The following is a 12,005-nucleotide window of genomic DNA, read 5'->3' as shown; positions in this document are numbered from 1 at the left end:
AAATGGAAACTCCTCCTTATGGGCAAGTTAAAGCAGTATAATAATAACCAACCTGTTCACTTTCACATTCTTTTTTCTAATTTTTAGTGGAAAACATTGATTCAGCTTAACGTAGTCAATTATTTCCCTTTCAGCATGGCAATTCCTGTATTTGGCGGTTAACGTGTCAAAAAAGAAAATTCTCTATTAAATAAAGGTTCTCTTACTGACCCTAAAAAACTCCCTGTACCATTGCAGTGCTCAGCACACCTTAAATTTTTTACAATACTGAAAACCACTGCCCTATAAATACAGGAAATGCAATACTTATTAATCATTCTTTATTTAGGTAATATGTATTACCACGATGCCTTAGCAGAATATAATCATTACTAGTGCAAATCACTATGGAGACGACCCTGGCATTCAAGAACAGAGATCTTTTATTTTATTTTATGTCATTTGGGTTAGTTTATCTTTTAAAATAGAAAAAGACAGCATTCCTTTAGAAAAAGCATGTCAACATTGAAAGTAATGTAGCTGTGGTAAAGTTCAACTGATAGGACTCTTCCTTTAATCTTACACAAGAACCCAGCCATTATGCAAACACTCTTCAATATCTGTGGTGATCACTGTGGCAGAGGTTTTTTCCTAACATAGGAGTTGATATATCTAAAACATTCAGGAGTTACCATTGTTCTAAAGATTTTTTTCTTGCATTGATGCATTAGCATTGGTGCCATTTTGCATACCGTTTTCCATTGACACACCTGTGTCTGACAAGCTTAGATTGTGTGTAGCCCCAGGAGAAGACAAACAGAAGGGAATTTTCTCCCTCAATGTCTTCAAAGCCTGCCTTCTAGCTTACAGCCTTTGCTTTCTTTGGACTAAGGAATTTTTTTAACTTAACAAAAGACATCTTTTTCCTAATGTGCAAAAATTGTCTTTTTGGGGGGAAAGGGAATTTTTGTAATTAAGTTACACTAAGTCTTAGATATTGAAAGTAGGCCAAATTTTATCCCAATCTTCTGATATAAATCCAAAGATAAATATGTGTTGTTTAGAAGAATTATAACTACAGTATTCTTTCAAGCAGATAGAGGGCTATATAACACAATTGTAAGGGAGCTCAATATAACAAGCAATGATGTCATTAATGAATATATCTGTGGAATAGATTTTAGGAATGCAACTGTATTTTATCAGGTAACAACTCAAGATGAGTTTATTCTTAGGAGAGTTTAGTTAATATTAAGTAACAAAAAAAGGACATAGCCATAACTCGTGTTTTTCCCAAGTCTAACAAGGGAAATGTAAGGAAATACTTTTTGCTCCACTATGTTTGCCTATAAGGTGCGGTAAAATGAGTAAGAAGTATGTTTCATCTTCTGAGTTACAGGAAATTGATTTCATGAAATACCGCTATGTGAAGGTCTCTTCTTGCAGTACTTACTATCAGAAGTGGCAGATCTTGCTAAGTGTATTGATCTGAAGCATCGAAGTAGGTACTTTAAGATGGAATTCTCGCCGTATACACAGTAGTTACAGGTCTTCATATTTTATAAGTGAACTTGTTTACAGAACAGGGTGCAGACAGGAAACAGCCCATTTTTGCATGGTTATAATGCAGCTGGAGTAGTAGAACCTCTGGGAAGCCAGTGATTTAGTAGAGCAATCTCACATTATGATTTCTTTCTTCTTCCTTGGAGAATTTTTCTTTCAGAATGTGGTATGAATTGTCACAATATTATCTTAAATAAATGTGACATCAGATTTATCAGCTATCTAATATTTTGGATGCTAAGTCTTGGGTTTTTTAGTTAGTACATGGTGTAAAAATCTGTGAAGGAACAAAGGCCATTGAGTCCACAAGTGCTGTTTTCTCCATTTAATCTACTTATTTTTCTCCGGGTGTCATCTAATGCAAAAACAAATAACTGTATAAACTTAAATGCTATGAGATTCTATACTAACTGTCAAGTCTTATCTATGGATAATCAGCTGCTTTTCACTTTTTACTTTTAGCAGTAAATCATCACAGGTACCATGATGGTAATCTATTCCATTTATGTATTATTAGTTAGCTCCCCTAAGTTGCTCCAGAATCCTATAGTGTCTTCAGGTATCCTAACACAACCATCATCATCTTACTGGAAAACATCTTATATGTTCTTAATAGAAGTATGGCACAGAAATATCAAGTTCTTGGTTCTTCATCAGCTAGCCTTCTAGACTTACTAGAAAAATAGCAAAGACAGGCATTACCATAAATTTCCCTGTAAATACGACTATGGAATTTGGGGGAGGGGCATGAAGGGCGTGGATCTTTTAAGCTCCTTATTTTTATTTTGTTCCCATCAATGTAAAAATTATCATAGAATCGTCAAATGGTTTGGATTGGAAGGGATCTTTAACAGTCATCTAGTACAACCTCCCCTACGATGAGCAGGGGCATCTTCAACTCAGTCAAGTTGCTCAGAGCCCCCTTCCAACCCGACCTTGAATGTTTCCAGGGGAAGGGTGTCTACCACGTCTCTGGACAATCTCTTCCAGTGTTTTACCAAAGCAGATCTTCTTGGCGGTTTTATAAACCACAGTTTAAAAAAAACATTTTTAAAATGCTTTTTTCACACTGCAGACTTTTTATCTTTCCATCATCAGTGTCTGAATAATACAGTAAATCTTTCTTTTGTTTTCCAAGGAGAGTAAATGTTTGTAAGCTGAGGGCCTATGCTTATATTCATCTTTCACTTGAACAGTAGTGTTTTCCATTGCAAAGCTAGAGCACTATTTCTTTTCTTTTTTTTAATTTTCACTGAATGATAAAAATGTGAGCCTCTTCAAAACTTTGCCCTTGATAGACTTTGTTTTATTTAAAAGGTACAGCTGTGGTTTACAGTCTCAGAAATTCCACTTCACATCTAGGTGGATTTGAGAGTGCATACAGGATGCTAATGTGTTTAAAAGTCAGTTTAGGTTTACTTGCTCCATCATAGTTTTATGGCTGGAAAGGCCATTGAGTCTATTATAATGTGTCTGGTTAACATGTGATCTTTGCCATGTTCATTTTCTGGACACTGATACCCAGGTGTCCAGTTGTCTGCTGATGCATCTTCTAAAATACATTTTCTTCAGACAGCCTTCTGTCTGAAGCTGAGTTGTCCTTTTTTTTTTTTTTTTTTTTTTAAATCTATTCATCTTCTCTGTACACCGGCTTTAAACATCTGTTGTCTGGAGTAATGTGGAAAGGAATTAAAAGTAGTAAAGTATTGACCAATCTGACCTGTTACGTGTGGTTCTTTGATTCCTTCCACATTATTCTGAACATCCCACTCATTTAGTAACTCCTTAATTTATGAACATAATTCTTATTACACTATTATGAGAGGTCAGATGGTGATGTTTATTAGTACCTCACATTTTTTTCCTAAAAATTATTTGTTCCAGTTGTTTCCCTATACATCGTTCAGATACTACTGCTGTTGAAAGACTCTCCTTCTGATATCTCCCCTGCCTTAGGGATGACAAAATCTGATTGGGTCTCTGTATATACTCTTCTTCTTGTGGAAAGCATAGCCCTATTGTCTGGAATAATATGGAAAGAGTCATAGAAACTAAATTATCAAAGGTAAGTCAAAATTTATCTTTAGTGATTGTGAATGATGTCAGATTGACAACACCTGAAGACTGAAGCTCTCTGTTTATCTACAGGAAAAATCAGCAAAATTAGCAATTTTATAAACTTCCAGACTAGCAACCTGTCTCCTCAAAACTAGCTGATAAGAAAACTTACCTCTAGAAATAAGATGTCTGTACCTATTCAGCCATCTAGTGCTTCCTAAGGCAACAAACACATTGATGTAGTCATTTTTTACAGTTAATTGGATGGAGGCAAGTACCACATTGAATACATACCACTACTGAGGGTACGTATTGTGATTTTCAGTTAATGCCACTCTCAAACACACAGGAAGAACCTGGAAGCACATGAACAACAAATTGACTCCAGTCTTCCATATGGTTTCTTCTCACATACAGATATAAATGAAAATCATGTGTATGCATGTGTGCAATATTTATTTAGGTAAAACAAAGTTATTTGTTCATGCGCAGTCATTTGAATCTATCTATGAATGTTCTTATAGCTTGAAGAATAAAAGACCTGTGGAAGGCAGAAGTTTTCTATTAAAGGCAGAAAAATGCCTTTGCTTACTGCCTTCAAAAAGATGCAAAGCCTCTCCATAACACCAAAGAAAGTTCAAAAGCTCTTAAAATATTTTAAAACAATTGATCTGTTGAGAACAACTTTAAAATTTTACACTGGACGTGTTTAGGAGGCAAATTTTCTACTAGATAATTTTCAGCAGAAGTGATACTTGTTCTAAAGAGCAGTGGATATCCATGATTTTAGAAAAGTGCTGTCTATAGATTTTTTTTTTATCTTGTTACTGTTATTCACCTTACGTTCTTGTAGTTGCAATGCAGGAAAACCGCGTATCTGTGTAAGTTCATGTGGGCACTCAATTCATTTTGCTGAGCTAAGCACTGCTCAGAAGTGCAGCTCAGCTGTCCTTCCTCAGGTCAGTTCTTAGAATAACCTCAAATCAACATTTGCTCCTTTGATGAGCCCAGCGAAGTGGTTAGTTGTCATGAGGATGTCCCAGAATTACTTCAGCCTTTTTAAGTTTCTAATACATACCTACAAACATATACACATTGGGTTTTTACCCTGTTTAACTGGATGGCTCAGTCTCAACCTAGTAAGAGTCTGTTTGCTATGCGTTTGCTTTTTCATGAAGATGGAATTTTGATTTCCACCATCTCTCTCCATCTATAATATCAGGATCTTGTAATCTGCACTAAAAAGATTACAAAACCAAATCATTCTGTAATTATTTTCACTGAGTATAATCTAACAGTGTTAAATGTCACGATTTTGGTTTTAGCCAAGCCTTCTTTCTCATTTCATTTGTATTTACGGAGTTCTCATTTAAAATATGAAAGTGAGCATTAAGGTTTAGTAGTACTGATTTTTCACCACGCTATTAAATAGCATTCATTTTTCATCTGGTTTATAGCAGCAGTCTGTTGGGGTCTTAAGCAGCTGTGTAGAATGTTACCTGTTACTGAACTAGTCTATTCCTTCTGCTTAGCATCAAACAGTTCATTGCAGTGGATTTTTATTGTATGCTGGTTTTAACTAAGGCAATGAAGATCCAGTTTTTCCACCTGTGATCTAAGTTCTTTAAATTCCAGAGGCGGGGAAGAAAATTTGGGCTGATCAGAGGGAGACAGTGATTCTTAACCATAGCTTCTGTCAGTTTGTCTGTTAGAGCTCTTTAGTACTAAGGAAACGTGCAGTGTCACATTCTGATGTGACACCACCGGATAAGGCAAAAAGAAATTTTAAAGTATGAAAAGGCTATAATTTCTCTGTTGTTACATAGCAAGTAGTTGTTACATAGAAGATTCTTCTGTTTGAGAAAAATGTGCTTATGGAAAAAAATTACTATATGAATAATGTTACTGATAATGAACAAAGCTCTGGCAGTGGATGGCTAAGAAAAGCCATTATGTTTTCTCTGCAATTTTTATAAGCATACTGTTACAAATTATGGTTGCTGTTTGTTGATATTCAGTAGTTTTATAAGTGTATTTGCATTTCCTTGCCCTGTGGTCTGGAAGCAAATTAGAGGGGGGAAGGAGATCTGAAATTGTTGTCCACCATCAAGACCTTGCTTTGCAAAATTTAGAGAAGCTGATTAATGCTTAGTTTCAAGAAATCATTCTGTTCTGCATATATTTATGAAAGCATATAAATAATGAAATTTTTTCTTGCTTATCTGTTTCTGCCAAGTAATCTTAATCTGAAGCATTATTTGCTGAAGGGGAGGAGGAAGCAAAAAACCACCTACTTTTGATATTCTCTTGACAGTGTAGATTACTTATTTTATACAGCCCTTGATTAAATCAGGTCAGACCGTATTTGAAAACTAAAAATGAAAGAAACAAACTGTACCTTTGGAGGAAGATTAATTTTATTTTTCCCCATTTAATCACTATTCTGCACGTTAAAACCAGTGTAACTGCATGCGGTAGGTTGGCCTTGAATAAGGCCCAATCTCCCACCACCTGCTCACTCACTTCCCCTCCTCTACAGAGCACGGGGATAAAAAAGGGCAAAAAAGAATATAGTTCAAGGTAAATACATGCAAACTGTTTACCAGTTACCATCACAGGAAAACAAAACCAGACTTGACTTGGGGAAAACCAGTTTAATGTATTTCCAATTCAAATAGATTTGGGTAGTCAGAAATAAAGACAAAACTGAAAACACCATCTCCTCTCCTCCTGTTCCGAGGCTCCACTTCAATCCCTTGCTCGTGACACCCTTCCCCAAATCCCAAGTGGTGTGGGGAACACGGGGGCACGGTCAGTCCATAACTGCCCCACTCTGCTATGCCTTCCTCCCCACACTTTTCTCCTTCTCCAGCATGGGTCCTCCTGTGGGCTGCAGTCCTTGAGGACAAAGTTGCTTCTGCATGGGTCCACACTTCACAGTTTCTTCAGGGAGTACACACCTGCTCCAGCTTGGGGTCCTCTATGGGCTGCATGGTGGACACCTGCTCCTGTGCAAGTTCCTCCGGGGGTTGAACAGAGGGGAAGTACCTCCTCCACCATGGCCTTTCCAGGATCTCCTGGGGAATCTGTGCAGGACATCCTGGAGCACTGCTTCCTCCTGCTCTCACCTCAGTTTTCGTGGGCTGTTTCTCACACTTTTTCCCGTACTTCTAGCTGCTGGGCAATGTTTTTTTATTTCTCACACACACATTCCCATCGTGGGAATGTACTACTGTCTTGGCTGCCGGGCTCAGCTGTGCCCTACAGAGGGTCCGTTTGAACCAGCTGTGTCTGGAACAAGCCCAGCCACTCCTCACAAAGACCACCCCTGCAGCCCCTCCTGCTGCCAGCACCTTTATTGCTAAACGCCTACGCCCAGTAATACTATTGTATTGCTTATGTATGTGTTGCTGCTATATATGTTATTTTACACTATGGGAGAAAATATTGGATGGGTGACTGCAAGGGCACATTTTCTACAGAACAAGATGTTCTGCACATTGGTCTTCACTGTAGTGCAAATGCACAGCAGACTGAAACACATTGGCCAAAAAGAACACTGAAAAACAAATAGAAAGCCTAAACCTTTAGATCTTCTCACAGCATGTAGTTTTTTCCCTGATGTTCAACTCCGGAATTATTTGCTTAAAACACAAAGAAGGTCCTGAGCCAACAGGAGTGGTACGTAATTATTGGAAATACACATTAAAATCAACTTGGATATCGTTTTCTGCATAGGACTCTTAATTTCATTAACTACTTGATTTAAAGTTTAATGCCTCTTCTAAATAGCTTTGTTTGTGTTATCTTGTCTTCTAGTGATTTCTGCTGTTGGTCTTTTGAATAATCACTTTTCTCTAGAGTTCCCAGATCTCATAACAGCAATTGGAAAGCTTCATAGGAACACAGAATATTCAGGATATATGATTTTTCATTCATATTAATAAAAAAATATTTGAACAAGCTTTATTACCACAAATGTTGTTTTCAGTGTGTAAGAAAGGTTACAGCTGCTCCAAAATTGCAAATGGGTGCCTCTGCACCCAAGTAGCAGGAAGTTAACCACTGAGACAAACAAGACTTGGGTAAGCCAGGCTGCTCTGTGGTCTTGCACGATATCTTCTGTACTAAAGATTTCCGGACTCTGTTATGTGTACCACTAATGCTACATGAGCAGACTAAGTGATGTACAGATACTGTTTGAACAGGCAGATGTTGCTGCTTATGTACATGCATAGCCCGATGCAGAGCTGGAAATGCTGATGTTTTGCTGCCACAAATGATGGCATCTTAGGAGAAAAAAAAAGTTAGGAAACCCTTATAAACAGAGATTTGTAGGCAGGGGAAAAAAAAGGGCGGTGGGGGGAAAGCCCCAGAGTTCTCTGCAACTTGTGTGTGCTGGATATATATACTTCCACCAGTAGCGGTTAGGGGGTGCCCAGCTGGAAGACAGCTCTGCCCTGATGGACAACAAGCTAACAATGAGCCAGCAATGTGCCCTCATGGCCAAAGAAGGCCAATGGTATCCTGAGGTGCACCAGAAGAGTGTAGCAAGCAGGTCAAGCGAGGTCATCCTCTGTCTCTGCTCTGTCCTAGTGAGGCCACATTGGGAGTACTGTGTACAGTTCTGGGCTCCCTAGGTCAGGAAGGACAACTACTGGAGACAGTCCAGTGGAGGGCTTTGAAGGTGATCAGGGACTGGAGCATCTCTCTCAGGAGGAAGGGCTGAGAGACCTGGGTCTGTTTAGCCTGGAGAAAAGAAGACTAAGAAGGGATCTTATCAATGCTTATAAATATGTAAAGGGGCGGGCATCAGGAGGATGGGGCCAGGCTCTTTTCAGTGGTGCCCAGCAACAGGACAAAGGACAACAGGCACAAACTGGAACATGGGAAGGTCCATCTGATCACGAGGAAAAACTTCTTTGCTGTGAGGGTGACAGGGCACTGAACAGGCTGCCAAGAAAGGTTGTGGAGTCTCCTTCTTTGGAGATATTGAAAATCCACCTGGATATGTTCCTGTGCAACCTGCATGAGGTAAACCTGCTTTAGCATGGGGGTTGAACTAGATAAATTGCCAGAGCTCCCTTCCAACCACTACCTTCTGTGATGCATACTTAAAATTTTCCTTTCTGTCCCCATCACAAGGCATCTAAAAGAGAGAAACTCTGGGGCATCCAAAGAAATTATTCTTCCCCTCATATTTGTGCGGTTGGAGGTTTGGCTTTGAGGTTTATCAGTTAGGCTTATGATATATCTTTCAGCATATAAACTGTGTATAACTCACAAGAACTAGTAGTTGTTCCCCATGTCCTTGTCTGTCTTTTTCTGTCCAGAGTAAATACCCTTCCTCTTCCTCCAGTGATACGAGGGATGAGGTGGACTACCAGCATCTTACTGTCTTGTTGCTGTACACTTCACATCAGCCTAGGCTGCAAAGACTTTTTAAGATGCTGACCTAGCTTAGTGGTAAAGTATAATTCCTTCGTCACAGGCAAATTCCTAACATTTGTGTGGCAGGATTGCCTCATAAGCTGGGAATGAAAAGGTTTAACACAAAGCCAGATGAAGTAGTTTGACAATAGTGTTGTTTCTCCTTAAGAATAGTGTGGTGAAAAAGTTACTGTCTTTCTGTCAATTTTTTAATCCTTGTAGATGTAGTGGGGTCTAGTTAACAGTGTTGTTATATCACATTCCTGCATTAGGTGGTATAAACAAAGGATGGTCTTTAGAGATTAACCTACTGCCAGATAGCTTCCTAGGTGTTCATTACCAGTGCTGTGACTTGGCTAACTCATGTTCAAATGGTGTACAGGGTAGGTTAGTCTAGCCACATTGTAAGCTCTCCTGGCCAGCATGAAGGTGCTGCAAGCCTTGAATGGAGCCTCTGAAGTCCAACGTATTATCAGCGAGCAAAAATAGAAGCTGGTACAAGTGTTAACAGTTTCCTACAGTTGTGGATTTAATGCATTACATAGAAGTTGCATGAAGTCATTCTAATTGGTTTTGTCCACTCAGAAGATTATTAGGTACTAAATATGTTTTGTTTCTGTGGGTTGGCATTCATTACCAATCCAAAATAAGTAAGTCCCAGAACCGTTACTATGTGGCACTTGTTAAAAGCACTCTGTGAAACCTATTACTGTTATCTTTTTATTTGTGGTAAGATATTGCCTACTTCAAAGAAATTAACAACACATTTGCTGGCATTTTGCATTCTTGTTGGCAATTTCAGTATCTTGGCTGAGGTTTGAGCAGAGCATCAGACCAAGCTGTGCTCTTGCCAATTAAAGGAAGCTTTTTCAAGTAGACTAGAACTCTACAATGTGTTTGTCAACGCTCTCTAGATTAGTAATTCCTGTTTCAAAGGTTATTCAAATTAATATCTTTGTTTTCATATGCTGTGTTTCACTGAAGAATCTTAGTGCTCTCATATAAATCTTGTTTCACAATCTGCAGGGTAGGAGCATTCCTCAACTTATAGAAGTATAAATATAGAAGTATAAATCAGGGAAACTACTGATTTGTCTCACTGGATATATTTAACAAATACTAAACTTAAGGGAAAAAAAGGGATCATCTTAAATGTCTAACCTATGAGGAAAAATTACTAGAACTGTTTTATTTTCTTGCAGTGATAATTCTTCATTTTGATGCTTGACACACGTTGCTTTGACTCTAATTTTGTTTTTATTTCCATTTAGGACGTGTAGGAACGCCTCATTTTATGGCCCCAGAAGTGGTAAAAAGGGAACCTTACGGGAAGCCTGTAGATGTTTGGGGTTGTGGCGTGATCCTTTTTATCCTTCTAAGTGGTTGTTTGCCTTTTTATGGAACCAAGGAAAGATTATTTGAAGGCATTATTAAAGGAAAATACAAGGTAAATGACGGTATACCTGAGTCCTTTTCCAGTGAGATGAGCTCTGCTGCTAAAACTTCTGGAAATGGATTTTTGTGTTTAGCCTGATTTAAATTTGAAGCTTATAGAAACCTTGTCTGTGTTACATAGGGAGAGAGATGTTTTTCTCTCTCCAGTCTTACTTGTTCCTGCTGTGTTTTGTATCAATGTTAGGAATTAGAATGCAGAAATATTTACTCAGATGAAATAATAAATGAGTGCAGTAACTAATTGTACATGGAGCTCGGTAGGATTATGTAAGTTTAGGCTGTGAAGTATGACACATTACATGTTACCTTAGTTTTATGGATCATTTAATTTTTTTAATCAAATAAAAGAACTATCGTAAAGGCTGGTCATTGTATTGCCTTCATTTAAAACAATGTTACTGTAAAAATGTAGTTATGCATTTTTCTTTTCAGTACGGTATGTGGTAAAGTGCAGCTGATGATTCAAAAGGAGCCGCTTGCAACTGAAAGCAAATCTGTGTGCATGCAAGATAAACGTGTTTCACAACATAAATATCCTTGAGCCATCATGGACACAAATTTAAAGTTTTGACTTCACTATTTTTGTGGTTTTGTCAGTTTTGCTCTACTTTGCAACCAAGGTCATTCATGAGCTGTGTGTTAGCAGATCAAGAGTCGAAACTCCTAAAATTGTATGATAGTCTGTTATACAGTTTAGGAAGTATTTTATTATATGAAGTCTGCTAAAATGTAAGTGACAGCAGTGGTACTACACTTGGACAGGAGCACATTTCTCATTCTTTAAGTTTTGTATTGTTAGAAACAGCAGGATTTCTTCATGGCACTGGTTTGGGGATTGCGTGGACTGCAAGAAGTTCCAGTTTCACTTTATGGAAGATTTCTTTATGGAATCACTTAAGGAGCTAAAACCTTCTGGAAGCCTATAAGTTAACTTTTCTTTGTTTAAAAAAAAGTCACAGCCAGCACATTGTGTCTTCTCAGTTCCTTTTCTGTCCCTGCTTCCACAATAATATGTTTACTCAGTGAAAATAGTATAAGGATTTCAAAACAGTCCTGCTGCAAATTTGCCATTACCTTCATTTCATTAGAGGAGAAAAAAGAATGACAGATCGCAACTGTAAATGTGCTTTTCATAACCAGATAATGTTCCTGAGCGCTCCAATTTAAAATGATCATCTTTTATAGAGACTGATTTTAAATAAAATGGAGCTCTTTAAAATAACAGATTTTGAATTTTCATTTTGTACCTTTTAAGGTTAGCAGTGTAACATTTAAATAAAACAAATACTCCATAAATTAAAGGATTATTAGAAATAGTTTAAGGTGTGAATCCTTTATCACAGAAGGATTGTTTTTTTACTTTATTGTGGTCTTATTGGGTTGTCCATCATCGATAGTTGAACACAAATCTGCGTATGCAGAAGATGAAGATGTATTCTAAATCATCCTTCACATCATTGTCTCCTAAAGATACAGTTCTGCTCTAAAAAGTGTTGCAATTGTTCGTATTGTTCATCGCA

At 37.8% G+C, this 12,005-nt stretch overlaps 1 protein-coding gene across 13 annotated transcripts in view; it reads left to right on the top strand.

The window, feature by feature from the left end:
* CASK (calcium/calmodulin dependent serine protein kinase) overlaps positions 1 to 12,005 on the top strand; it is a 216,263-nt gene that overhangs the window by 116,867 nt on the left and 87,391 nt on the right. For all 13 annotated transcript variants that reach the window (XM_054072578.1, XM_054072566.1, XM_054072539.1 and 10 more), the window contains exon 7: positions 10,302 to 10,477. In XM_054072578.1, coding sequence (XP_053928553.1) covers positions 10,302 to 10,477 — 176 coding nt within the window. The remainder of the gene's footprint in view (positions 1 to 10,301; positions 10,478 to 12,005) is intronic.

The sequence above is a fragment of the Cuculus canorus genome, chromosome 1, assembly GCF_017976375.1.
Source record: "Cuculus canorus isolate bCucCan1 chromosome 1, bCucCan1.pri, whole genome shotgun sequence".
Lineage (NCBI taxonomy): Eukaryota > Metazoa > Chordata > Aves > Cuculiformes > Cuculidae > Cuculus > Cuculus canorus.
The sequence above is the reverse complement of the archived record's forward strand: the minus strand, read 5'-3'. Positions and strand labels throughout refer to the sequence as shown.